General features: G+C 51.3%; 1 protein-coding gene across 9 annotated transcripts in view; it reads right to left on the reverse strand.

The window, feature by feature from the left end:
- CASZ1 (castor zinc finger 1) overlaps window positions 1-26,127 on the reverse strand; it is a 235,905-nt gene that overhangs the window by 91,123 nt on the left and 118,655 nt on the right. For 3 of the 9 annotated variants that reach the window (XM_072608840.1, XM_072608841.1, XM_072608839.1), the window contains exons 1-2: window positions 5,994-6,240; window positions 5,812-5,850 (exon numbers count right to left, since the gene is read on the reverse strand). In XM_072608840.1, coding sequence (XP_072464941.1) covers window positions 5,812-5,850; window positions 5,994-6,099 — 145 coding nt within the window. In that variant the 5' untranslated portion in view covers window positions 6,100-6,240. Of the gene's footprint in view, window positions 1-5,811; window positions 5,851-5,993; window positions 6,244-6,339; window positions 6,528-17,141; window positions 17,547-26,127 lie in introns of those variants that run through there. The other 6 variants (XM_072608836.1, XM_072608835.1, XM_072608838.1 and 3 more) reach the window with 5 other exon arrangements.

Here is a 26,127-nt window from a genome sequence, read left to right on the forward strand (position 1 = left end):
TGCCCTCAAGGAGTTTATCATCAAATGGAGGAGACAACGTGCAAACAAATAGGTACAAACGAGTTCTACGCAGGATAAACAGGAACTAATTAATTGAGAGAAAGCACTAGGGTCAGGAGAGGCTTCCTTATAGAAGGTGGGATTTTAGCGGAGCCTTAAAAGATGCCAGGGAAGCTGGGAGATGGAGATGAGGTGGGAGAAGGGAATCTCTTCACTACCTCAGATCCTCGACCCTTGCTAGGGAAGATGAAAAGTTCCTAATTTTGAAAAGCTGATGGGCCGACGCTTCCTAATAAAAAAGGAACACATATTTCTATAAGGCTTAAAGATTTACGAGGGATTTGCCTCACCCTTAAGACAAGGTGTGCCGATATTATTCCCATTTTACAGATGAGGAAACCAAAGCTCTGAAAGTTTTCTTTCCACTAGGCACTCACTTATGGGGGCTGAGAGATGTAGCTACAGGGACTGAGGAAGGTAGCAACTGACTAGAAAAATGGTACCTTGATCTATCTGGGGCCTGAAGAGACCTGTTCTTGCTTGGGGTCTATTCTGCCCAGGAGACACCTTTGAAAATTAATCCAAGTAAGGATAGAAGAGTCTGTCCTCATAGCCTGGCATCACCCTCTGTCTCTGAGACTAGCTTTTCCTTTCCCTATTTCCTATTCTCATGAGGCCCAGCTACTCCCAAACAGCTGCTGATGCTTTAGGGGACAGCCCATGCCTGGGGGACTCACAGATACTAATTACCATGGAACAACTTCCTTCCCTCTTGGAGGTCCAGGTGGTCATTGCTTGGAAACCAGCTGGGGGAGGGGAATTTTAAATGCACAACACCATCCTCCTCCCAATGACCCAGGGAGTCAGGGTGGAGGGGAAAAAATAGGGATTGGGTTCTTCCCTTTCAAGAACCCTGGGTTGGTTGGGGAGAGGAGGGGAGAGCAGAGGACAGGTCAGCTCTGCTCCACTCTGCCCCTAGAAGTAGGCTGGCTGCCTCAAAGGGAGGCAGTGGTCTTAATTAGGAGATGATGCTGTGGTGACTCAGCCTCCCAAAGGTGCCTTCCTTTATTCCATTTTCCTCCATAAAACTCTAGCTTTGGAACTGAGCCAGGATCCCTGGTGGTGCTGGAAGAGGGGAGGTGGGGGAGGCTGTGGCTTGGATGTCCATATTACATTAGCTCTCCATGGCATTCTCACTGGAGCAGGGAGGAGGGAAGCCAGCTGGTGCCCACCTCCAAGTTCTCCTAAGTATGGCACTGGGTCACAGCTCTTTGGCCCCTTTCATTAGGAACTCTCCTGGCAAAAGAGGCCTGGGAAACCTCCCTGGCAAGGTAGGTGCTTGGTGCTAACTGTGTGTTAGGAATCCTAGCGTCCAACCTGTCCAAAGGTTGCAGCAAAACCTAGCAGAAGAGAATATAAGAAGGCAGGAAGACATCTGGAGGAAAAGGAAAGAAATAGGGAACCTATTCAGCTCTGTGACCACCAGATCCTCAGACCACCCTGAAATACCCTAAGACATCTTTTCAGTCATCCTGTTCCAGAAGATGGATGGTGTGGGGGGGAATCCTAGATCTGGAATCATGACATACTTGAGGTTCATGTTTCAGCTCTCTTCCTTACTAGATATCAATTTCATAAACCTCAGTTTCCTCATCTGAAATACAGGGATAGGGATACTTAAATTATCAATCTCACAGGGCATTTTGCAAATGGTGAAGTTACACATAGATACAGGCTGAACCCACAAGGAAGCCAGGCATGGCGGGTCACTCTCGTATCACTCTCTCACAGGTACCAAAGGAGATGAAGATGGCAACACATATGTATAATCCCAGGCCTTCAGACGACATCTGCACTGGGTGGTGCAGAGTTCTTGGCTCCTACCTTGATGACAGGTCTGGCATCTCACTACCTGTCCACCACGTATATGGCTCCTGGGAAATGCCCCTCCAAGAAACAGGATGGGGAAAATTTCCCACCTCTCTTCTGCCTTCCTGACCTTTCCCATGTAAAGACTAAATAGAGGTAGTCAGCAAGCAAATAGACTGAAGGAAGGCACCACAGTGTACAGGACTACTTCTCACTGCTACTTGGGTGACCTTGGGTTTCAGTTTTCTCATCTGTCAAATGGGGGTGGAGTGGGGAGGAGAGTTGACTTAGGTGATCTCTGAGGGCTACTTTCTTTTTCTCAAGTCCCTATGAATGGAGGCCTTGAACAGCTTGGCTCAGTGATAGATGATCAAGCCCAGCTCAGCATCTGGCACCAATCCCTTCCAGTGCTAAACTTCTGATTTTCTGATTCCCAAGATTGACTCATAACACCCACCTTGGCTGGAACAAAATGATGTCAACCTCTGGGCGGGCTCTCTTTCCCCTTTCCTTACTATCTCTCCTTGTCTGCTTTCCTTTGAAATCTCCTGCTACTCCCCGTGTTTGCCCAGAACCCACCCAGGGTCACCTGGGGATCTGCTTCAGGATCCTGGTTATTGCAGCAGAGATCCTGGGTTACGCTTCTGTGTTCCTGTACTGCTAGAGTAGAAACCTCTGCCCATCCCATCCTCTCAAGTTCCCTGAGGGGTGGTAACAGAAACCTTGACAACCTGTGTGTTTCTTCTCTGGACTCTAATGCTTGTACTGCTTCAGGTTTGTCCAGAGCCTAGAAACAAGACCTTCAGGGGTCCAATCGGAGAGATCGGCTGCCCCAATTGAACAATGGATTTACCTATGTCTGAAAGCTTACTCCCTCTCCCCCTCCTCCTTTCCTAGTTCCCTCCCCCCAAGGGAAATCACTCTAAAAGGGCCTAATGGAACCATGTCCCCTTCTCTTTCTCTCTTCCTTCTTTCTCTCTCTCTTTTTTTTTATTAGCATTTGTGGAATTTATTCCCAAACTCTCCTAATCTTCCGTACACAACCATTTGATTTGCATAACCCAACCCCCTCTCATAAAAACTGGCTGCTAGTTTAATTAAAAAATGTAAATTTGCTGTCATCTCGGGGCCTGGTGAATTAGGACGACATCGGCATTTTTTATTGCTCAAGACGTCCAGATTGATCCAGCCCTTTCCTGAACTGTGGTGGGGGAAAGGGTCCACACACCAGGTCTTGAACAGTGGGGGAGTCTTGTTCAACTTATCTAGAGAAGCTTTAGTCCCGTCTCTGCACCCCACCACTGGGTGCCACAGTCCCGCAGGGAACCCAAGACAAGGATGAGGAGTAGTCCACATCCCTCATCCTTCTAAGCCTGGAAGGATGGGGTACATGAACCTAAGGCCCCTTCTGGCTTCTTTCTTTTGTGAGTTTTGAGGCAGACTAAGGTCCCACTGAAAGCAACAATCTTCAGAAAACAGTCCTCCCGGCACACCAGTGAAGTCCACTGATGAAGATGCTGATGGCAGCTTTTAGACTGGCACCTGCCCTAGCCTCAAGACGCTTACACTCTACTGGGCCACAGCTTCCACCCTGAGCACAACCAACTTGCTTTTGACTGACAATGTAGTTGAGATTGGGTAATTGGAGGACCTCAGCTATATCCTGAAAATGAGCCGGGGAAGACTCTGACACTGACCCAGAACACATCTCAGAGAACGCAACCTCTTTTGTTGCTTTTATTAGGGAAAAAAAGAGAGAAATGTTTGGGTTCCCCCCCAATTTTGGAGGGATGAATTTAAAGGGAGATTTCCTAACCTGAAGGAGAGGCAGCGGTGTCCTAACCAGTTGGCTCTCCTCTGGGGAACGGGGGAGAGAGGGATAGCTAGAACCCTGGCACTTTAGGCCTCCCCACAGAGTGGCTAGAGTCCAGTATCTGGGTCCCGCCAGGAGGGCCCTGCTCCAGCTAAGAGAGGGCTGAGGTGACCTCAGAGGCCCTTCCTAACTTCGAGGAAAAGTTTCCAGAGTCTGCCCCCCCTGGAGTAAAGGGCGAAGTGATTCATCCCAGGGCAAAGAGGAGCCAGACGCCCCTACAGACTCCTGCCGCCCACCTCTCTGCTGGGCTGCCCAGGAAGTTTCTTTTCCTCCTCTTCCTTTCCCAAGCCAGCTATCCTTCTAGGATGGGGTCATGGAGTTCCTCTCCCCACCCAGGGGAGTCTCCCCCATGACAGACCCACCAGGGTTGGGGCAGCAGCCCCAGCTGGTATCCTGCTGGGGGGGGGGGGAGAGGAGGAGGAGGAAAGCCCTGCCTGGCCCAGTGAGTAATTCCTGGCTGCCCCACGTGCCTGCCTGCCTGCGTGTGGGAGCCTGCACCAGGTAGGCAGGGCTGGATGTCAGCCCCTTGGCCCGGCTGGGTGGGGGCCCATTTCCGAAGAAAGGGGGTGGAGCAGTAGGGAACAGATCAGACACCTGATTAGGGTTTGGAGGCAGGCTGGGTCCCCGTGGGAGGACAGAGACAGGGAAGCTAGGCCAGGATGGTTGGAGGCTCTGGACACTTTTGCCAAGCTTTGCCCAGTAGGGGGTGCTGCCTTCTTCCCTCCTTGAGGCCCTGGGGCACCTAGATGCCAAGTTAAGTAAAGATCAGACGTCATAGGGGGTGGGGACAACTTTTAAACTCTCTAAATGCACCCCCTCTCCACAGCCATCCCCCTTTATACACACTCCACCCCCACCCACAATACTCTTTGACCCTACAGAGGTCATACATTATAAGCCCTGGGGAACAAGACCAGAATCCCCTGAATGAATAAATCTTTTAATTCAGGGTCTATTAAAGATACATAAACACATGTACGTATATACACACTTGTCTCTACTTGAATATACTTTACACATATGGACGCAGCTCAGATAGTACACATATACACACATGCATATATCCTTTTCCAAAATGAAACAGAAGTTTCAAAGGTCAGGCCATGACAATAATCTACCTGTTTATTTCACTTTTTTTTTTTTTTTGTAATTGAAATTGTACAAGGGAAGGAGATTGGTTGTTTTTCTCCTAAGGTCTGACGGGCTAGGCCAAGGTTGAGTACCAGTGGTGACACAACAACGAGAGGTGAACCCCAACCCCAATCCTAGCCAGGGCTAGAATCCCTGGTAGGAGTTACTGATAAATACTGACTTAAATTAAAACCGAAATTCCAGGGCAAATTTTGCCCCCCAGCTGCCACTGGTGTCAACCTGAACCTAGAGTCAGAGGTCCACCCGGGGCTTAGGCCTGGTCCTCCAGCAGGAAGGGTGGAAAAAGTGGTGGGGAGATATGGTCCTGGGCACTGCACTTTGAACTGATAACAGCCTCATGCCATCCCACGGATTCTCAGGTGAAAAATACTCATTAGCCATAATAACTAGCTTGATCATTCGACACTGCCTCGTCCCAAATAAATTAAATTCCTTTACTCTGAGACAGTCTCCCGAAACCAGCCTAACCACCTTTCCCAACAGGACGCTGCTTTCAAAAAGTCAACCACCCCCCACTGAAAAAATAAAAACACACACCCCAAGAGCGAGGCACAGAGGGAAAAAAAAACCAGAAAGAAAGAAAAACATTCACACAACAGGATTTTTAGAAAACCCCACGAAAAAACCCAAACTGTTCTCTCTGGGTGCCTCCAGGTCCCTCTTCCCTACTTCTTTCATAATGACAAGTATCTGATTAGTCAGAGCTCCCGAAGAGGCAGTAAATAATAATAACTCTCTGAAGCCAGAGAAGGCGAGTGTGTGAAAGGGGCCACCGACCCTCTCCCAGCCTGCTGCCCCCTCCCCGCCCCCTCTCCTCAGCTGCCACCTCATTGGGCTAAAAATAATAACTTCCGTAAAAGAACCGAAAGAAAAGTGAAAGTCTCCCCCCTCCCCTCCGGGTTCCCACGGGCCAGTACCTGTACCAAGATCCATGCTCCTCTCTTTGGTCCCAAACTCTTCAGGGAACGCCCAGAAAAAGAAAATAAAAATAGTCTGTTCAGTGTCATTTCTCGAAGTCCCCCCCTCGGCTCCCCTGCCCCCTTCCTCCTCCTCCTCCTCCCCCCCACCCCCACCTCCCCTCCCGCCTGTCCCCCCCTACCGAAGCAGCAGTCTCTGGGGGGCGGGGGGACAAGGAGGGACACGGCCAGGGTGAAGGAGAAGGAGAAAAGTTTCTTCCCCTGTGTGCGGCTCGCACACCCCGACATTGCAAACGTGAAGCTCGGCTCAGCTGTGCTGGCGAGTTTATTAAAGTAAAAGAGAAACTATTTATAGACAGACCGTGCTGGTCTTTGGGGGGCCGGGAGGGCAGGCAGGAGGACGGGGCGGCGCGCCCCCGCACACACACGCGCGCCCCGGCCCCCGGCCCCCGGCGCCCCGCTTCTGGACCGCACCAGCCCGCAGCACCCCCTCCCCCGGCGCCCCCCGCCCCGCTCTCTCGTACTCACCATAGTCGGAGAGTCGAAAGCCGAATTCACTTAAATAATCAACTTTCATAATACTTAATTAATGCCTAATTGCAACTGATTACTCCCCGAATAACAAGTTGTTTTAAAACCCTGATGTCATTGCGCCTGACGGTAACACTCGGGCTAACAGTTTGGCAGGAGGGAGTGGAGCGGGGCGGAGGGGGAGGGGGCGGGGGCGGGGGCGGGGGCGGGGGGCGCCGGGAGGAGGTGATTGGCAGGGCCGGCCTGGGCGCCGCCCCCTCCCGGCCTGGCCCAGCGCCGGCCGGGGGGCAGGTGAGAGATCCCAGGCTGCCGGGCTCGGCCCGGGCCGGGCTGGCTGGCTCCCCCGGCGCCCGCTCCGCTCTGGCCGCCCGGGCGCTCGCTCCGGGATCGCCGCCGCCAGGAGATGCGGCGCTCTCGGTGCCACACGCACACGCACACACGCGCGCACACACACACGCACACTCTCCCAGCCCCGGACCGCCCCGCCAGGGCCCGCTGGTCTTATTGGCTCCGTGATTCCCCAAACCTTTGACTCCGGGAGGAGGGAGGCGGAGACTCCTCACCGCGAGCCCGGGCGGGAGGCGCACACGCAGCCCAGCCCGAGGCACGGGGGGCTCGGACCGGGCGGGCGCGACGGGGGGCGCCCCGGCGCTCCCCCGGGAAACGCACCCACAGGCGCACACGCACCCAGCACAGACACGCGCGCGGCCGGCCGGTCCCCAGAGATCCGAGACCCCCAAACCACGGACACACAGCTACTTGTGCCGGCACTGACTGCTGTCCCGGCGTGTGCGTGCGTGGTGTGTGCGTGTGTGTGCGGCCTCTCCACCCCGGGCGCCCCGGGTCTGGAGAGTCCGGCCCGTCGCCCGGCCTCCCCCGGCCCCCGCCCCTGCCCGGGGACAGGGGGAACCGAGACCCGACGAGGGCGAGCTCCGGCTCCCGCGCCCGGCGGCGGGGGCGCAGATGCAACCTTCCCCGTCCCCCACGGCCCCGGGGATCCCGGCGCGGGGCGCAGGTGTCGGCGTGAGGGGCTGAGCGCGAGTGTGCCCCGAAGTGGGACCGCACGCGCGGGCGACGCGGGAGCCGAGTGGGGCGCGCGTGTGCCGGGAGGCGGCGAGAGCGTGCTCCCGCCAGGGACACGAGTGTGTGTGTGTGTGTGTGTGTGTGTGTGTGTGTGTGTGTGTGTGTGTGTGTGTGTGTGTGTGTGTGTGTGTGTGTGTGTGTGTGTGTGTGTGTGTGTGTGTCTGTGTGTCTGTGTGTGTGTCTGTGCGTGCGTGAGATGGGGCACACGCGGGGCCCGGCCCCGCACGCAGCGCCCCGCTCCCTCTCGCCAGTCCGTCCTCTCTCCCCAGTTCCGGCCCTCCCCGAGGGCTCCGGGTTATTTGGGCATAAAGGGGTTTTTGTTTGGGTTGTTTTTTTCTTTTTTAATTTCCTTACTCAGAATTTCCTCTTTCTTTGTCTTTTCGGCTGTTGCTTTTTTAGTTCGGAGAAGAAAAGAATCCCTGGGCGGTTGAGCAGGGTGTGCCGAGTAAACACGCGAGGAAGCCTCTTTCTCCTTAAAACAAACCCGGGCCAGAAGGGTTTGGAGCGGGTGGGGTGGGGGCTCGAACCCTCCACGTCCTTGCGCAGCCGCCCCCCGGAGCACCAGGGTCCTGGGGTGGGGCTTCCCCGGGCATCTGTCACCGCAGAGTGGCCTGAAGACGGCCCCCTCCTTCTGACCCAGGCGGACGCAACCAGGATTTCTGGCTCTTTCACGGATCGGTGATCCAGCGTTGAAAAAGGACCTTGGGAGGCCAAGAAGTCCAGATCCCTTATTTTACAGATAGGGAAACCGAGTCAAGAGACGTGAAGTAGTGACAGGATTTGAACGGACATCCTGACTCTCGGCACTGTACCACCCTGACAGGAGGTTCCTGCACTACCAACCCGCACCTCCTATATGGTAGGATTAGTCCAGAGAGGGATGGGATCCATTAGAACCCAGAATGGCTCAACCAGGCCTAGCCCTTTTACTCCCATGGGCTTCTGACCTGTTCCAGCACTAGCTGACCAGTCAAAGAGAATGCTGGGCAGGGGCTGCTGGGCCCTTCACCCTCTCCTCCCTCTCCCCTTGCCCCCATTTAGGTGAAAAGACATAAGGGAATCCCTGGCCCAACTCTGGTAAGGGGGATACTATAGTACTTCACAGACCCTAGTGCAATTCCCCCTCATTTTACATCTGACAAACCTGAGAGGCTAAGGGGACCTTCTGTCTTCTAATACAACTTCTTTTCACTGTAGGACACTACCTCGTCTGACCCCTTCTCCATCTTTTCTAGACTCCTTCACACAGTGTCTCTTGGGGCAGCCCATCTATCAGGGGCTAGAGAGGGAAAAGAGTGGGCAGGGGACCTTCCTCCTCAGTCTGGGATGCTCCTCTCTCTGCGGATGTTTTCCTATGTGTGCTCACTTTGTCTGCCCTAAAACACAGATGGTGCAAACCCCCAATACACACCTCCGTCTACACACACTTGAGAACCGATCCCTACTGTGCCCCCTGTGTGCACACACACGATGCCTCGGGGCTTGCCCCGATCCAGCCCCCTTATCCTTAGTGCTGCTGGCGCTAAGCCCCCAGTCCCCCAACTCAGCTTCCAGCCTCGAGATGCCCCTCTTGAACCAAGCTCTCACTGTCATCTGAGGTGAGGAACACGCCCTTCAGCTGATGCAACCATCAGGCCTGATTTCCTATCTCTTCGATCTCATCACAGGACCAGGCTATATTGTCCTCTCCTCCCTCCTCCAGATTCTCTGGGGAGAAGGGAACTGGTTCCTTCTGCTGACTCTTCCCCCGTCTCTCCACTCCCCACCTCTGAGGTCCCTGATGTGTCTGTCCATGGGCAGAAGACTCTGGCTGTGCATCCCTGCCCATCCCTGGACCAGAGATGGAAGGCAAGGGAGGCCCTCCCCTCTGTCTCCAGGGAACCTTCCCAGGACCAGTGGAGAGGGCAGCATTTCCAATCAGATGATCAGAGACTTGAGAACTGGGAGGGACAGGTGGCGGGTTTTTGTTTTTTTTTTCAAGGTAGGGTAGTAGCTTATATCACATTTGCTTGGCCTACTCTTTGTGTTTACTTACTGTGTACATATGGTTCTCCCCACTCCCAGCAGAATGTAAGCTGCTTTGAAGGAAGGAATTGTTTCATTTTTCTGTCCCCATCACCTGACACACGTAGTAAATAGTAAGCACTTAATAAATGCTCATTTAACTGAATGCAGTCAATCCCTGAGCATTTATTAAGCACTCACTACCAGGCACAGTACTAAGTGTTGGGGATGTAGTCAAAAATCAAATAGTCCCTGCTTTCAAAAAGTTTACTACTGAAGGGACTGCAGAGCATTAGAGCTGGTCCAGCTCCTTCATTTTACAGAGGAGGAGACTAAGGCTGAGAGATGAGTGATTTGCCCACACTCCTGCCCTATTTTGGGCGGGGGGGGGGGGGGGGGGGGTGGACCAGGGAGAAGGGACTCTTCTCTCCCTATCTATCCCAGGGCCTCTTTCCTCCCTGCCTCCATCTCCCTCTCCTCTCTTGTTACACTCACTCTCACAGGGTTGAGGCTCAGGGTTCAGCCTCCCTCTGTTCCCGCTGAGGCAGCCTCCGAGGGAGATGGCGTTGGCCTATTTTGGCAATTTACTTTTACTGATATTTTGTAAAGGGAGGTGCCCAGAGAGGCCTTGGGGCAAGGGCGTTGGAGAATTACAATCCACTCTTTCTCCTACATTTTCCTTATTATTTTCTCTCTCCTTCCCCCCTGCCCCTCCCCATGTTCCCAGTTTCTTCAGTTCCAAACAGTTTCGTATGGAATCTCAGATCCCTGGAGCCCCACCCCTGGAGTCTCATTGTCTCCATACCCACCATCTCTCCCTGACTAGATGTCACCTGGCTCCCTGATTTCTTCCAGCAGGTGCCTTAGCTCAGTTTACTGGAGAAAGAGTCCAGGGGGGAGGAGGTGCCTAAAGGTAAGGACAAGAGGAGGTCCCAGTCCTGCTGTTGGGACGAGACCTCAGGCAAGTTGCTACCCTTTTCTGGGCCTCTGTTTCCTTTTCTGTGACAAGAGGGAGTTGACACAATCTCTAAGGTACCTCCCAGCCCTAAATTCTAAGATTCCATGACTAGGCTGGTGTAGGGAGTAACTGGGAACCAGGGCTAAAGAGACATTTGTAATTATTTCTCTTCTCCCTGGCTACCAGAGCAAGACCCCAGCCAGCCAGCTAGCCCCCTAGTGAGAGGATTCCTCAATGCCAGGCTTTTACACACACACACACACACACACACACACACACACACGCATGCAAACGTACTTCTGTGTGCTTGAGTTTATCTCTGGGCACCAGGAACCAGAACATCCAGGAACTCAGTGCCCCAAAAGACACACACACGGGACAAGTAACTCTCTCCCCAAGCACCTCAGGCCAAGAACATCCAAGGAGCCTGCTTGAATGTAAAGAGAATGTAAGAGCTGGATATATGTTGAGCGGAAAGGGTGATTCTAGTGAGAAGTATGCACCCAGAGAGTTGCCAGAGAAAAAGTGTGGTGTAAAGGTGTGGGCTCAGATCTTATCTCAGACACTTGATAGCTGTGTAACTCTGGGCAAGTCACTTCCTCTCCGTGCCTCAGTTTCCTCATCTGTAAACATGAGGGGGTTCGACTTGATGGTCTCCAAGGTCCCTTCCAACTCTAAATCTATGATCTTATGAAATCATCTCCATGAAACACAAGTCTTATCATGTAGCTTTCCTGACTTCCTTCACGTTCCAGGTAAAATCTCACCTTCTACAGAGAGCCGATAGGCTCTCTTCCCCCCCCCCCCGCCCCCTTCTTTATCCCGTATGTAACGTGTTTGTGCTAAGTTGTTTGCTTCTTGTCTCCTCTATTAGCCTGTAAACTCCTTGAGGGAAGGGACTGTCTTTTTCCTCTTTTGGATTCTCCAGCACTTAGCACAGGGTCTAGTATACAGCAGGCACTTAATACTTATTTACCACTGACTGCTCAATAACTTTCTATGGGTCATTATTCCCTCTAGGATAATATATGAAACACTCAGCTTGGCATTTAAAGCCCTGACCTTTCCAGGCTCCCTCCACCCCATTCCTCTTTTTATTTATTCATTTAATTTCTTTCATTTATTTTCCTGATTTTATTTCACTACCCTTTAGGCACCTTACATTTGAGCCAAGCTGACCTATGCTGTTACCTGGTCTCAGAACTCTATCTCTTGACTCCATGACCTTGCATTGGCTATCCCCTAGGCCTGGCATGTTGCCTGTTCTGTCTTCATTCGAGGCTCAGCTCCACTGGAAACCTTTTCTGATCCTCCTAACTGTTATTACTTCCTCTCCCTTCTTTGAAAAAAAAGACCCCCATACTTTTACTTCTTTGTTTATAGGTTGTATCCCCTACCAGAATATAAGATTTTTAATGCCAAAGGCTCTTCTGTCTTTGGATGCTCACAGTAGGTGCCTACTAAATACTCACTGGATTGTAGAGACACATCAATCAAGCAACAAGCATTTTTAAACACCTCCTCTGTGCCAGGTACTAGAACCTAAGCAGCCAGGCCACATGTTGAGCCTAGAGGATGGATTGGAGTGCTCTCCCAGGTTTCACAGTGGGGCCAGTCCAAATGTGCTGGCTGTGAAATCCAAAGACCTGGATTCAAATCCCCGACATGCCACTCGATCTGGGACAAATGACTTTCCTTTCCTGTGTCTCAGTTTTCTCATCTACAAATGAGGGAGCTGGGCTAAATGGCCTATAAAGTCCTTCCTTCCCAGCCTTAAAGAAACTTCTGTATGTATATAGCTTATCTGTACAGATTCACGTGGGGGTTGTCCCCCCGTTAGACTGGGAGCTTCCCTGAAGGGGAGACTGGCCTCTGTCTTTCTTTGTATCTTCAGTGTCTGGTGCCTGTTGACTTTGACTGACTAATCCTCTGATGCTGTGTGATGGGTACAGGGGAGAGGGACCTTCTCTGGTCAGATAAGAGTTGGAAGGACACAGGGAGTTTCTATCCCAGATGCCCAGATGGGACCAAGATGATTAAGTTTTCAGTAACGCAGGGGCCATTGTAAGAAGATTTAGGACTAGGAAGGCGTTTGTCTGGGAGGGAGAGGTGTGAGTGGAGAGATAGACAGACAGACAGATAGATACAGAGAGAGAGAGAGAGAGAGAGAGAGAGAGAGAGAGAGAGAGAAGAGAGGGAGGAGAAAAGAGAAGAGGAGAGGAAGGGAGAAAGAGACATAGGGATGGAGGGAGACAAGAGATTGAGAGACAGTGAACAAGGAAGGAAAGAAGCAGAGAGGAGAGGAGATATAGAAGAAAGGAGAGAAACACACACAAAGAGACACATGGAGAGAGACAAGAGAAAGACAGAGAGACAGAGACACATACACAGAAAGAGGCAGAGATTAGATAACTGTGCATTAGACTTAAAGTCCAAAAGATCTGAGTTCAAATTAAACCTTGGATACTACTGTGTCTCTCAGCAAATCACTTAACCTATCTGAGTCTTAGTTGTCTCATCTTTTAAATGAGGTGAAGAAGAAATGTGTCTCTCACCTCCTGCCAAAGAATTGGTGGACTTAAAATGCAGAGAGACAGATGGGCATTCTGGGGCACAGACAACGTGGGGATTTGTTTTGTCCAAAGCAAGCATGTTTAGGGTGAAGGTTTTCCTTTTTGTCCAGTTGGGGAAAGTGATGGGAGGGATTGAGTATAAATTCATGTAAAATAAATACAGTAACTTTTTAAAACATTAAGTGAGGGGGCTGGCCTTCATGGCTCTTAAGGTCCTTTCCAGGTCTAAATCTATGATTTTATGACTCCTTTTGGTACGTTTTGCCCAGTGCATAGAATGCCCAGCCTGAAGTCAGGAAGACTCATCTTCCTGAGTTCAAATCTGACCTCAGACACTTACTCGCTGTGTGACTCTGGGCAAGTCCCTTCACCCTGTTTGCCTCAGTTTCCTTATCTGTGAAATGGGCTGGAGAAGGAAATGGAAAACCACTCCAGTATCTTTGCAAAAAAAAAAAAAATACCGAGAAGGGGTCACAAAGAATCGGACAACACTGAAAAATGACTAAGTAACAACTTCATTTTATGGATGAGCAAACTGAGCCCTGGAGAGAAGTGATTTGCCCAAGACTGCAATATTAAGTCATCGAGGTTAAATTTGAACTCAGATCTCCTGATCTATTACACTTCTGGGGGGATGGAGGGAAGGACAGTCAGAAGGGCTGACCCTCAGGACCAGGAGGAGTCTCAGAAGCCTTCTCATCCAAGCCTAAGGTATACCATCTCTGCAATTTCCACTCTGTTTCCAGGCCAGTCCTCTTGCCACGGCCCTAAGGGAAAGATGGGGCGGGCTCAGCCTAAAGCTCCGGGGAGACAGAGGCTGAGAGCCTGATGGGTTTGACCTTGGCTGCTCAGGGATCTGTTCCATGACTAAAAAGGTAGTGATGGGGGTGGGAGTTAAGAGAATCTCTGGGGGAGGGACAGGAATTAGGTACTCCTGGCTTTATATATTTATATGTAGAAAAAACTAAATGACCAAGATCTCAGGGCTGAGATTCAGAGAGAATTCCCAGGGAGGAGAAGAAGACAGGGGCCAATCAGACCTGGAACTGCAGGGGGTAGGTGCAAGGGATATCTATGTCAATGGACCAAGCTATAGAGGGGGGAAGCAGGAACAAGGAACCCCTTGAAATAAGAGCCCAAGGCCACCCACTCCTTCCTCTGAGAACACCATGAGAGAAGGCTGGATTTGGAGTCTGAGGTTTGGGGTCCAAATTTCACCTCTGCCATTTACTATCATTGTGACTGTGGGCTATTCACCCTTCACATTTAGGCCTCACTTTTCTGATCCGTAAAATGAAAGAGTCAGACCAGATTCACTTCTAAAATTGGTTCTCTGGGAACCCTGCTCTGCGGGCAGACCTAGTCAATGAGCATTTATATAAGGACTTAGGATGTACTAGGAGTTATGCAAAGAGCTGGAGATACAAAGAAAACCCCTCTCCTCCAAAAAACAAAACACAAAAATCTTCCCTGCTCTGAAGAAGCTCACGATTTAATGGGGGAGGCCATAGTCTCAGGATGTGACGTTGCAACAAGATTCTCCTGTCTTGAGGTCCTGTCCCCATAGAAGGGGATCAGTGCTTCCATTTAACCGGACAAGAGGGCTTGACAGATCCCCAAACCCAGTGTTGGCCTTCCTGACCCTGAGGCCATGCCAGAACCACAAGGCCCTTCACCCCTGCATATCCCCAAGTATCAGCCAGCCAGTGAGAGGATTCAGGGATACACGGAAACGTAGAGCCCACCCACTTGGGTAGCCACACCAGGCAGTCCCTGGGAAGCTTTCCCCAACTCAGAGGCTGGTGTTGGCTCCAGTTCACCCGGCACCCCCAGAGTTTGCCCACTCACCCTCCCTCCCGAGCCCGGGGCCTTCTCACTCTGCAGCCTGTTTACACACCAGGGTATCTCCCGGTTTATCTGCTCTCAGTTTTGAATTTGTAACTTTCACATAAAGTGGAACAAAGCCTCTTTTGTTCTCCCACCCCACCCCAAGATCCCAATAAACTGGTTCCTTTCGAAGTTGTCCGGGCTGGGGCATGGGAGTCTGAGCCACTATGTACAAGCATGTTAGCACCTGTGTGGGAGCATGTGCACTGGGCTGTGGGATGTGTGAGTGTGTATGTGTCCGTGTATGGCACTCTCACCATTGGTAGAAAGGTTGAGGGTGCCAGAGAAAAGGCATGATATGATAAAGGTGGGTATGTGAGTCCACAGTTCAATTTCCTATGGGCAGGACAGTGAGCAAAAAATAAAAAAAACAGAGAGTCACAGAGGTCTTCTAGTCTGACCTCATTTACAGACAAGGAAACTGAGGCACAGAACGATAAGGTCAAAGCAGTGCCGCTAAATCCAAGGCCCTTTCCCACTCTCCCAGAGACTGATGCTCACAACCTCAGCCTGGTATGTCTCCATTGTGGGGGTGAGCCATAATGGGGAATCTTGGGATGGGGCAGCCTACAGAAGCATCAAGAAAGGGGGTAAAGAGTGGATAGAAAGGAAAGAGGAAGAGGAAGCGTCGGCAGAAACGGGTCCACAGATCAGGCGGGGGGAATGAGGGGCTGCAGGCCACTTTAAGTGTGAGGTAGACATAAGGATTGCATTATGGTAGAAGTCGGGGCTGGCACAGCCGAGCGATCGTCCCCGTAATCCTGTTAGCCAGCAATCTCCATTCCGAAAGAGCTTCATTTCTTTGTGAATATTTGTAAACTAGATATCTAATGGAAAATTATAGGAAAATTATAGTGAAATTCATGACGGAGAAATCCGATTATCCCTAATTCAATTATGCCATCTTAGCCCACACAGCACATTCCCCATTTTTTTCCCATAAATACCGATGCCAGGGGTCCCGGTAATCAAATAAAATTGAAAATCATCTTCCCATTAAATTCAATTAGCCGCAATTTCTAAAGCCTATCAGAGATTTTAATTACTAAATTATAAAATTCTCCAATGCTAAATTGAAACCAAAAAAATTGCACATCCTTATATTTCAGAGGAAAGAAAAAAAAAAAGACCAGCCAAATCCTTGAAAAATGCCCTCTGTTTGCTGCCCAGACCAGTACCCGGGTCTAAAGTAGGCTCTGTATTTGAGGAGCTTACTGTGACTGCCCTACTCTTGGAAAGAAGGGCCAAAACCTAAGCCATGGCAAGGAGGACCCTGGAAGAGGGAGGGGTCAAGGCACCAATCAGAGCAGGAAGCCACACCCCATCTAATGACAATCAGGTTAGTAGGGTGACAACTTCAGAGATTCTCCTCCCCCACCCTTGGCTAGCGTGTACACGTACACACACACACACACACACACACACACACACACACACACGACAGGGATGGTCTGGCTCCTGGAGTCGGTAACCTCCACCCCCAACCCCTCCATCTCTGTTTTCCCAACCAAAGACTCTTTCCGGTCTTCACTGGCGGGCTAGTGCCCGTGAAGCCTGGTGGGCCCCAGCACCAGAGGAAAGGCAGGCATGGTATGGGGCCTGTCACAGAATCTAGGTTAGTCAGCCAGAGGGTCTGACCCATAACTGTGACTAATGGCAGGCAATGGTGGGGGCTGGGGGAGGTGAGGCAGGGATGGTGTGCTCTCCCTCCGAAGCAGGTATGCTCACTCAGAGTGGGGAAAGGCTGAGCTCAGTTGGGCTGGGGGGGGGGGGGGGGGGGGGGGAGGGGAGTTTATGGTTTTGAATCTAAGGGGTGTGGTAGGAGGGGATCTTTGAGGTAATTTGGCCAGGTCAAAGGAACAGTGGCACTCTATGCCCAGTCCTAGTACTCACGTCTTTCAGCTAGTCTCTTAATGACTTTGGTGGGCATAAGGGTAGGGACAGAAGAGGGTCAGGGCCTGGTGAGGAGATGGGCAGGCGGCAGGGCTATAATACAGACTAAGTCTGTGATACAGAGCAGCCTCTGCTTTTCTCTAATGGGCACCAATCCTGGCAGGAAGTCAGAAGGGCAGGTGAGCTGGACAGCCCCAGGTAGGCATGCCCTCATTCTTTCTCCCCAATGGCTCCTTCGCTTCCGGAGCCTTCCGAGGAGGCCAATAGCCCTGAGCTATCCAACACAGGGGCTCTAGACCCAAGAGAGACTCTCTCTCCAGCCCCCCATCACCCCAACTGTGCCAGCCTCCCAGCCCCAAACAGCAGCCCCCACCCAACCCCGCCCGCCGCATGCCACTTACCCCACTGTTAAAGGGTGCCTGGGGCCTTGGGGCTTGGTTCAGGTGGCATTCACAGGGGCATGGGAGTGCTACCCGAGGACTGCAACCTGAAGCGGGGAGGTGGGTGGGCGGTCGGGCAAGGGGGCAGCCGCTGGCCCTGGCAGTTTCGGGGCAGTCAGCAAGCGCTGCGCCAGCGGGCCGTGCATGCAGGGAGCAGGCTTAATTTGCCAGGCAGCCAGGAGTGCCAGAAGGGGAGGCGCCGCAAACAAAACAAAAACAAAAAAAGTTAATTATCTTTGGCTTTTTCTTAATAAATATCCAAACTGGCCGGGCCGGATTCTCTGCTTTGGAGGGAAAGAAGGAGCAGGAAAGAGCCCCGAACCAAAGGCGGGCACCACTGTCCTGGCTGCCTCCTGTCCGCTTCGGGACTCCCTCTCCCTCTGCCTCTCCCCTCCCCAACAGACGGGCCCAGACATTCTGATCTCCCCCACTGCAACGGGTATAAGGTGGCAACCCAGGGCTTCTCTCCTGCCCCCCCCCCCCCCTGCCCTTTCTGTGCTCCTAGAGGAAGGTGGGAAAGGGAGAGGAAGACAGAGAGGCAGAGAGGGAGAACCAAAGAGAGACACAGGCAGAGAAAAAAAAGAGGCCCAGAAACAGAGAGAGAGAGAGAGAGAGAGAGAGAGAGAGAGAGAGAGAGAGAGAGAGAGAGAGAGAGAGAGAGAGAGAGAGAGAGAGATTGCATGTGTGAGAGAGACAGAGAGAGAAACAGAGAGAGGGTGAGAGACACAGAAAGAGACAGAGAGAGAAGGGGGGAGAGAGAGAGAGACAGAGAGAGACCAAGAGAGAGACAGAGACAGACAGAGAGAGAGAGAGACAGAGAGAGAGAGACAGAGACAGAGAGGGAGAGACAGAGACAGAGAGAGAGAGACAGAGAGAGAGAGACAGAGACAGAGAGAGAGAGAGAGAGAGAGAGAGAGAGAGAGAGAGAGAGAGAGAGGACCAGAGCCCAGCTGGCGTCACACTGCCTCTGTAGGCATGGCTAGGACCTGTGGTCTGAACCTGGGCAGGGAATCAGGCTGCAATGGTGCACTGGCATTCTATCACAATTATGACTCTCGGTAGCAGGAGAAAGGGAGATCTGTCTTTTTCAAACTCTGAAATCCTTCTGGTCTTTTGGGCCCCCCAGTGACCCTGGCGCCCTTTGTCTTGATGCTAGCCTTGCCCTCTGGGAGCCTGGCAGGTGAAGAGGCATACAGGGGGAGGGAATCTTCGGCTTGGGAAGTGGACTTGAGGAGGGTCTGTGTGCCAGAGGCCCGCACCCACAAGTCTAGATGTGTGCTTGTATGCAACAGGGTAGGCTCTGGGGGTGGGGTGGTGCATAGGAGCCAACAGGCAGGCACATACATATGTGCTCCCCATCATGGCTTTCCCTGGCTCCAGGCCAGCGGCTCTGTGGCGTGGGGCTCATGCATGTATTCCCAAACTGGTATTTCTGGGCATGATGCTGCCATGGGCACATCCCTAGGTAGGTGTGCACAGGCAGCAACACGCATGTCAGTCTGCTCATGGGTACTTGTACAGACACGTTATCAAGCTGGCACTCATCTCTAGGGAGCTGGCACAAGCCTGGAAGGGGCTGGTAGGATGGGAGGGGGCCCACGTCCGCCCCTCTTGATCCCTCCACTCCCGCTGGCCCAGGTCTCTGGAGAGGGGGCTGCCCAGGGTGGCGAGTGGACGTCTCAGCTCTCTCCTGTCTCACAGAGCACTCATATTTTCTGTGTGCAGTAGACCATGAATTCACCTTCATACCAGTTACAGGGTTATTTAGCTTCTCCTGACACCAATAATCGCCAAACTTTAATTCGGTGCCTGGCTTCTCCTTGAGACACCCTCTGTCCACCTTGCAGGATTGCTTTCCCTTCTGCCCCCCAAAAATCCTTGTGGGAGGGTGGGGGCAGCCAGACCCCTCTGCCCCTACCCCCAAATCTCTGACATGATGACTGGGGGTGGGGGTGGAGTGGAGCAATGAAAAGCCAGGGGAGCTGGGGAGAGATGGATGGAGAGGGTGAAAGGGAACTAGGGCTGGGGGGGGGGGGGGTGCTGTGGAGGAGAGGCAGTTAGGGAGGCAGGATGGTGTTTGAAGCTAACAGGGGTTTCCCACCCTGTTCTTTCATGCCTGACTAACATATTCATCTCAACAATTCATCCTTTAGGATGAAGGCTGAGCTAATTGGACTGCCGGTTTGAGAAAGAGTCGCTAAGACCAGAGCAGAAAATGAATTAATTTAGTAGTAGTGGTAGTAGTAGTATAGTGGTGGTGGTAGTTGTGGTAGTAGTAGTAGCAGTAGTAGCAGTATAGTGGTGGTGGTAGTGGTGGTAGTAGTAGTAGCAGTAGTAGCAGTATAGTGGTGGTGGTAGTGGTGGTAGTAGTAGTAGTAGTAGTAGCAGTAGTGGTGGTAGTAGTAGTAGCAGTAGTAGTAACTGCTACCATTTATGAAGTGTTCTAAGGTCTGCAGAATGCTTCACATATATTGTCTCATTTGATCCCCACAACAACCTTTCAAGGTGGGTGCTACGATTATTTTATAGATGGGGAAACTGAGGCTGAGAGTGGGGAAGTGAGCGGCAGGATTTAAACCCAGCTCCGGCCTTTCTTATTCCACTCCCATCTTAGGCCTCATCTCTTTCTGGCTGCTATGCCTGCTTGAAACTGGATCACAAGACCCTGGGGTCTGAAGGGTTCTTGAGGACAAACAAGTCCAAGTCACATTTTTACAGATGAGGAAACCAAGGTTAAGTAAGGGAAACTGCCCTCCCCCTGTCTGAGGTCACAATGGGTCTAACCGGCAGAACTGGGATTTGAACCCAGGGCTCTAGCCCCCAAATATAGTATCATTTCCACTTGGAACACACCAGCAAACCTGTCAGGCCTGCCTGGGTCATTTTCCTCTTTTTCTTCTCCAGCCCCTGTTGAGGTCTGTCCACTCCTGGGCTCTCTTGTCCAGACCCACCCTCTCCTCTATACCTAGATGGATCTGCTCTGCCCCGCTGGCTGGGCCTCCCCTGGGCATGGTCCATCACCACTCCCTCTGTCCTCGGTTCGTGCCTAGCTGTGATCGTCTCCTTCCTCGGGGCCTTACCTCCCTGCTCCTAGAAGTACAAACCTGCAGAGCTGCAAGGACCCTCAGAGGCCATTCATGGTAAAGATGAGGGAACTGAGGCTCAGGAGGAGGGTCTTGCTCAAGACTGCACAGCTACTCAGAGTGGTGGATCTGTAATCAAATGCTCATCACTCAGCACTTACAATGTGCCAGACATCTCACTAAGAGCTGCTCTCAGCTAGCATACATTCTGATGGAGGAGACAACATGAAAGCAATAACGTTTGTACAAATCACACAGCACAAATGGAAAGTAACCTTAGGGGAAGGACCTAGCAGGGGGAGCTGAGAGGACCGGTGAGCGGAAGCTGAGGAGACCCTTCCAATAGCCAGTGCAAACCCATGGAGCCTGGAGAGTCTGAGGCCAGGGAGTCAGGTGGAGGGAGTCAAGTGTAAAAATACAGGACAGGTAGGAAGAGAGCAGGTTGTGGAGGGCTTTAAAAGCCAAACAGAGGATTTATATTTTGATCCTGGAGGTAATAGGGACTCATTGGAGTTTACTGAGGGGGAGGCAGTGTCACAAGTTCAGACCTGTGATTTAGGAAAACCACTTTGGTAGCTGAGTGGAGATGGCAATCCCACATCTAGCTCTGATTTCCTATGTGATTCTCGATTTGGGCCTCAGTTTCCTCATCTGTAAAGATACAAGGATTACTCTAGATGGCCACTCAGGTCCTTTCTAGAGAGGCAGCATGGTGATGATAATCATAGCTAGCATTTCTTTTTTGTTTCTTGGTGTTTTTGTTCTTTGGGCTTTTTTTTGGTTAGACAATCCAAGTTAAGTGACTTGCCCAAGGTCATATAGTTAGTGTCAAGTGTCTGAGGCTGGATTTGAACTCGGGTCCTCCTGACTCCAGGTCTGGTGCTCTATCTACTGCACAGCTAGCATTTCGACATCACTTTATGGTTTGCAAAGCACTTTACAAAGATCTTATCTGATCCATCTGACTACCCTGGGATGCATGTACTGTTATGATGCCCATTTAAAAAAATGATTATTTATTTTTAGTTCTCAACATTCACTTTTATAAGACTTTGAGTTCCTTCTCCTCTGGGGTCTCCGCTGCCAGTAAGCATCCCTCAGATGCCCTGGTCCTGGCTGCACCCTCTGAAAGTCTTGGAAAGAGGATGTCTCAGGGTAGGGAGCCTGGATCTCCGTGGACCATTCTCCGCTCCCGCCCCACACACCTAGCCTAGGATTCTCCCACAAGCCCTCAACCCCATCACCTTCCCACAGGTGCACTCTTGCTTTCTTCCAGAGCCCATAGATGACCTTGCTGAGGGGCTGGTTACTGTCCCTGCCAAGGACATAGGCTTCCTGTAGACGCAGCCCAGTTCTACACTCCTAGGTGAGTTAGAGGATGATGCATAGCCCTGCTCCAAGCACCAGGTGGGACATATTGACCCTCTAGTATCCCTTCCCTGGCCCCAGACCCAGGTCATCCCAGTCCTTAAATGCACAAAGGCTCATGGGATCACAAACTGGGGTCACACTCTTGTAGGTCTCAAGCAGGAAAGGACCTTGGCAATCATCCATCTCATTTTACAGAGAGGAACCTGAAACTCAGAGAAGGAAAAAGATTTGTCCATGGCCCCATAGGGATGAAGTGGCGAACTGGGATTTGAACCTAGATCCTGAAACACCAAATACAGCGCTCTTCCCTTATCCCTGAATGCAAAGGGAATGTTGTGATTGGTGGAGAAGAGGTGGGAGATTGGGCAGCTGAGAGAGCTGGGCACAGCACACTCAATTCAACGAAGGGGAAGGGAATAAGCATTTACAGAGAACCTACTATGTGCCAGGTAACCGATCTAAGCATGCTACAAATGTGGTCCTCACAACAACCCCATGAAGCAGCTATGACATCTCTGTTTTACAGCTGAGGAAACTGAGGCAAAAAGGAGTGAAGAGACTTGCCTAGGGTCTAAGGCTTGATTTGAACTCAGGTCTTCCTGATTCCGTGCTCTATCTACTGTGGCACCACCTAGGCGCCTGATAACAAAGTGCCTACTGGGTATGTTCTGGGCACCAGGCTTCTCTGGAGAGAGTACATTCACTCTGAAGGCAGAAAGCTGGGGCAGGAGTCTAGGATCTGCCGCTTACCACAGGGCAATGGTGGCCAAGTCATTTCACCTCTAAATCTCAGTTTCCTCATCTTTAAAGTAGGGATAAAAATACTTGCACTATTACAAACGTGAGCTGTCCTCTGCTTCTAATAGTAGAAACTATACTTACTGGCTCTGGACTTGAGTTCAAGTCCTGATCCTGATACTTTATACCTGAATCATCTTGAAAAAAGCTATTTTTCTTGCCTTCTTAAGGGGTGAGGGAGAAGAGGATGGAAAGAATTTGGAACTGAAAATAAAATAAAATTGAATTGAAAAAAAGAAGAAAAAGCTAAGAAAAGTTTCTGTGCCTGTTTCCCCATCTGTAAAATGAGGGGCTTAGCGTTGATCCTGCCTCCCAGCTCTAAGCATCTGATCCTCCTTTGCTTCACTGGGGTAATAGTAAAACCAAATACTAACATCTACAAAGTGTTTTACATTCATTATCTTCTTGGACCTCATAACAATCCTGTTTTTGTGGGCAGTCTTTGATATCCCTATTGTAAAGATGAGAAAATCAAGGCTCAGAAACCATAGAATACATTAGAGGGAAGATTCAAATCTAGGACTCCCTGGCTCAAAGATCCACCATTTACTTACTATACCAAACTGCCCAGTGGAAATGGCATCAGGAAGCCCTGGGTAGGAATCTTGCCTCAGAAATTTAATAGATGGGCAAATCATTGAACGTCCCAGGGCCCCAGTTTCCTGTTCTGTAAAATGGGTTAGTCAGGCTGGATAATCTCTAACATCTTTTCTAGCTTGCAATCTACAAAACTTTATTTTACAGAAGGGGAAACTGAGACCCAGAGAGGGTTTCAGGGCCCAGCCCTCTGACACCAAATTCAGCTCGCTTTCTACTCTCCCAAGTTACTGTCTTTGCTCTTTCATGCCCAGTTGGAGGGATGGGGCACTTAGAGGACGTCAGGGGAAATGTCGGGGGGTGGGGGGGAGTGGAAGCCGAGGAGCTCTGAGGACTCTTTGTGTCATGTCCCAGGGGGCTCCATCGGGCCTAGGTCCCAGGATCCCCAACCTCAGGGTCTGCCCTTTCCCTTTTCTCTCCCACCAGGACCAAACAAATAGCATGATAACCACAAATTAAAGGATGTTTTGCTTCATTTCATCCAAACAGGCAGACGATTTTTTTGGGTTGTTGCCACGGCGACAGGATAACACAACGGTTCAGCCTGTTGCAGAACGATCAATTAACTTAATACCACTGAGTGCCTGTTTACTCTTTCTCAGCCTCCTCTGTCACTGTCCAGCCTCCTCGGCTGTCCTTTCTCCTCTCCCCTCCCTTGGCTCCGGCGGTCCCTCTTCCCTCCCCACTGACCCTGTCACCCCACACTCTTTCTAGGGATGGGACCAGATCCAAGAAGGCCCTCAGCTGGTCCTGTGTCTGCCTGCCCAAGGGCCAGCTCAGTAGGATGCTTGGCTTTCCCCCTACCTCTAGCAGCTTCCGAAGCCCCAGGCCTGTCTGCTCTCTGAGCAAGTGGGAGTGGGCAGGCAGGGAATCCTCAGCTAGGCCAGCCACACCAGGCATTCCAAGGGCCCTGGGGCTCACTCCTATCCTGACTCCTCATTTTGTCCTCTCTGTGACTTGTTTTCTTAGTAAAATGGGGAGAAGGTATCCTATAGAGGAGGATGAGAGGGGGTGGCAAGGTCTTCCAATGCATTTGCAGGAGGACCAACTGGGGGCCTAAGGACCCTTAGCCTGGAGAGGCAAAGGTTTTGGGGGACAGGAGACCTGTCTTCAGTGATTTAAAGGACCATCACATTGGAAAGAAGGATTAGGATTTGCCAGGAGCTAGGATGGACGACGCAAAGGCCAATTTTGGCATAAGGCGAAACATCCTGACTTCCCATCTCTCCCCAAGCAGAATGGAGGACCTCCGATCAAAGCCTAGATGACCATTCAGATTTCTAAGGCCCCTTCCGGCTCTCACTTGATAATCTTACAAGCCCCAGGTGAGGAGAAAGCTAGCAGGGAGAGGCACTGGACACCAGAGTACCCTTGCAAATACCCAGACCTACAATACTGGAAAAACCCTTAGAGAAAAAAGAAGGTACAGGGCAAGTCTGCCTTCCAAAAGCCCAGATCTGCCCACCATACCCCACTCCCCTCAGTTCCCAACAGCCTCTGGGATAAAACACTCCTCAGCTTGATATCCTGGTCCCAGCCCACCTTTCTGGGTTAATTTCCCATTCCTATCTCTTCCTTCCTCTTCTACATTTCTGGCAAGCGGCACTCCCCCAATCCGGCCTTCCCAAACTCTCCACCTTTGCCTTTGCCCAGGTCTGAAATTCACTACTTCCTCCGAGGCTGGGGTTGTTACCAGAACACTTTCCTCCCTTAAATTCTGAAGTAAATACTGGTCTTTTTAAATGCTGCATTCTCTTCTTTCTTTATCATATACAACATTGAAAGCTGGCTCTGGAGCCATCAGATCTGGGTTCAAATCCAGCTTCCTGCTCCTTGGGTGACCTTGGACAATTGACCTCCCTGGGTCTCAGTTTCATCTGTAAAAATGCAGATGGTTGGACTAGATATTCTTTGAGGTCCCTGTGGTAAGCTTCAGAACAGTCACAGGGATGTATTGACATAAGAATTGGTGAAATCTCAGGCCTGGCTAGGTAGGGAAGAATTCTTTCTTCTCTCCCAACACCCTCCTTTCCTCCGTAAGATGTAAGCTGTCTGAGGGCAGGCCCTACTTTGTTTTTGTCTGTTTCCAACTACTGGCCCAGGTCTGGGTCCAGAGGAGAGGCTGAATAAACTCTGCCGGACTGCAGGGAGACCAGGACGCTCTTGTTTCTGGCAGGCAGGGAGGGGGCTGGGGGCCCTGGGGCCAGAGCTGTCTGAGGGGCCGATGGGAGAAGGGGCTTGTTGACTGCAAACTGTCCATTAGGGCTACAGATTAGAAGCATATTGCAGAGGGCTCTCCGCACGATGCCGGGGAAATCCAATACGTTGAAAGGTTAATGCAATCAATTAAGGTGACGAGGAAGTCAAGTAAAGCCTTCCGAGTAGATGAAAAGGAGAGAGAGACACATAGAGGGGACAGGGGGTGGGGTGGGGGCAGTGATGGTGAGGGGGTGACAATGCAAACAGGGGAGAGGGCCGGGAGGAGAGAGAGAGAGGAGGAGGAGGCTGGGGAGGGCAGGAGAAGGAGGGAATAAAAGAGAGACAGAGAAAGGGAGGGAGGGAAAGAAACAGAGACAGAAAGAAAAGTAGGGAGGGGGAGACAGAGAGAGACACAGACACAGAGAGAATGGAGGAGGGAAGCAGGAAGACACAGAAGAGAGAGGGAGTAAGCTCTTACTGGATGCCAGGCACTGTGCTAAGCCCTGGGGATACAGGGAGGGGCAGAGCCATGGACCCCTAGGTTCTCAAGGCTCTTTCAGCCTAAAAGGGAGACACAGAGGATACAAACAGCAGATTGTGGATTTTGAATGGAAAGGTCTCCAGAGACCACGTACTTCAAACTCCTCTTTTAACAGGTAAGGAAACTGAGGCAGAGTGATGAAATGACTTGCTCCAAGTCCCACAGATAATAAAGCTTAGAGTTCATCTAATTTCACCCCCTCATTTTACAGATGACACAACTGAAAAGGGAAAAGAAGCAGCAGATGCTCATCTCTCACCCACTGCTGCTGGGAGAAGCCCCAGACCAGGCTGGTGCCCACATCTCAGGTCCACGGGCTCAGTCCTTCCTAGCAGGTTCCCCTTCCATGAGCCCCACT

The sequence above is a fragment of the Notamacropus eugenii genome, chromosome 5, assembly GCF_028372415.1.
Source record: "Notamacropus eugenii isolate mMacEug1 chromosome 5, mMacEug1.pri_v2, whole genome shotgun sequence".
NCBI lineage: Eukaryota > Metazoa > Chordata > Mammalia > Diprotodontia > Macropodidae > Notamacropus > Notamacropus eugenii.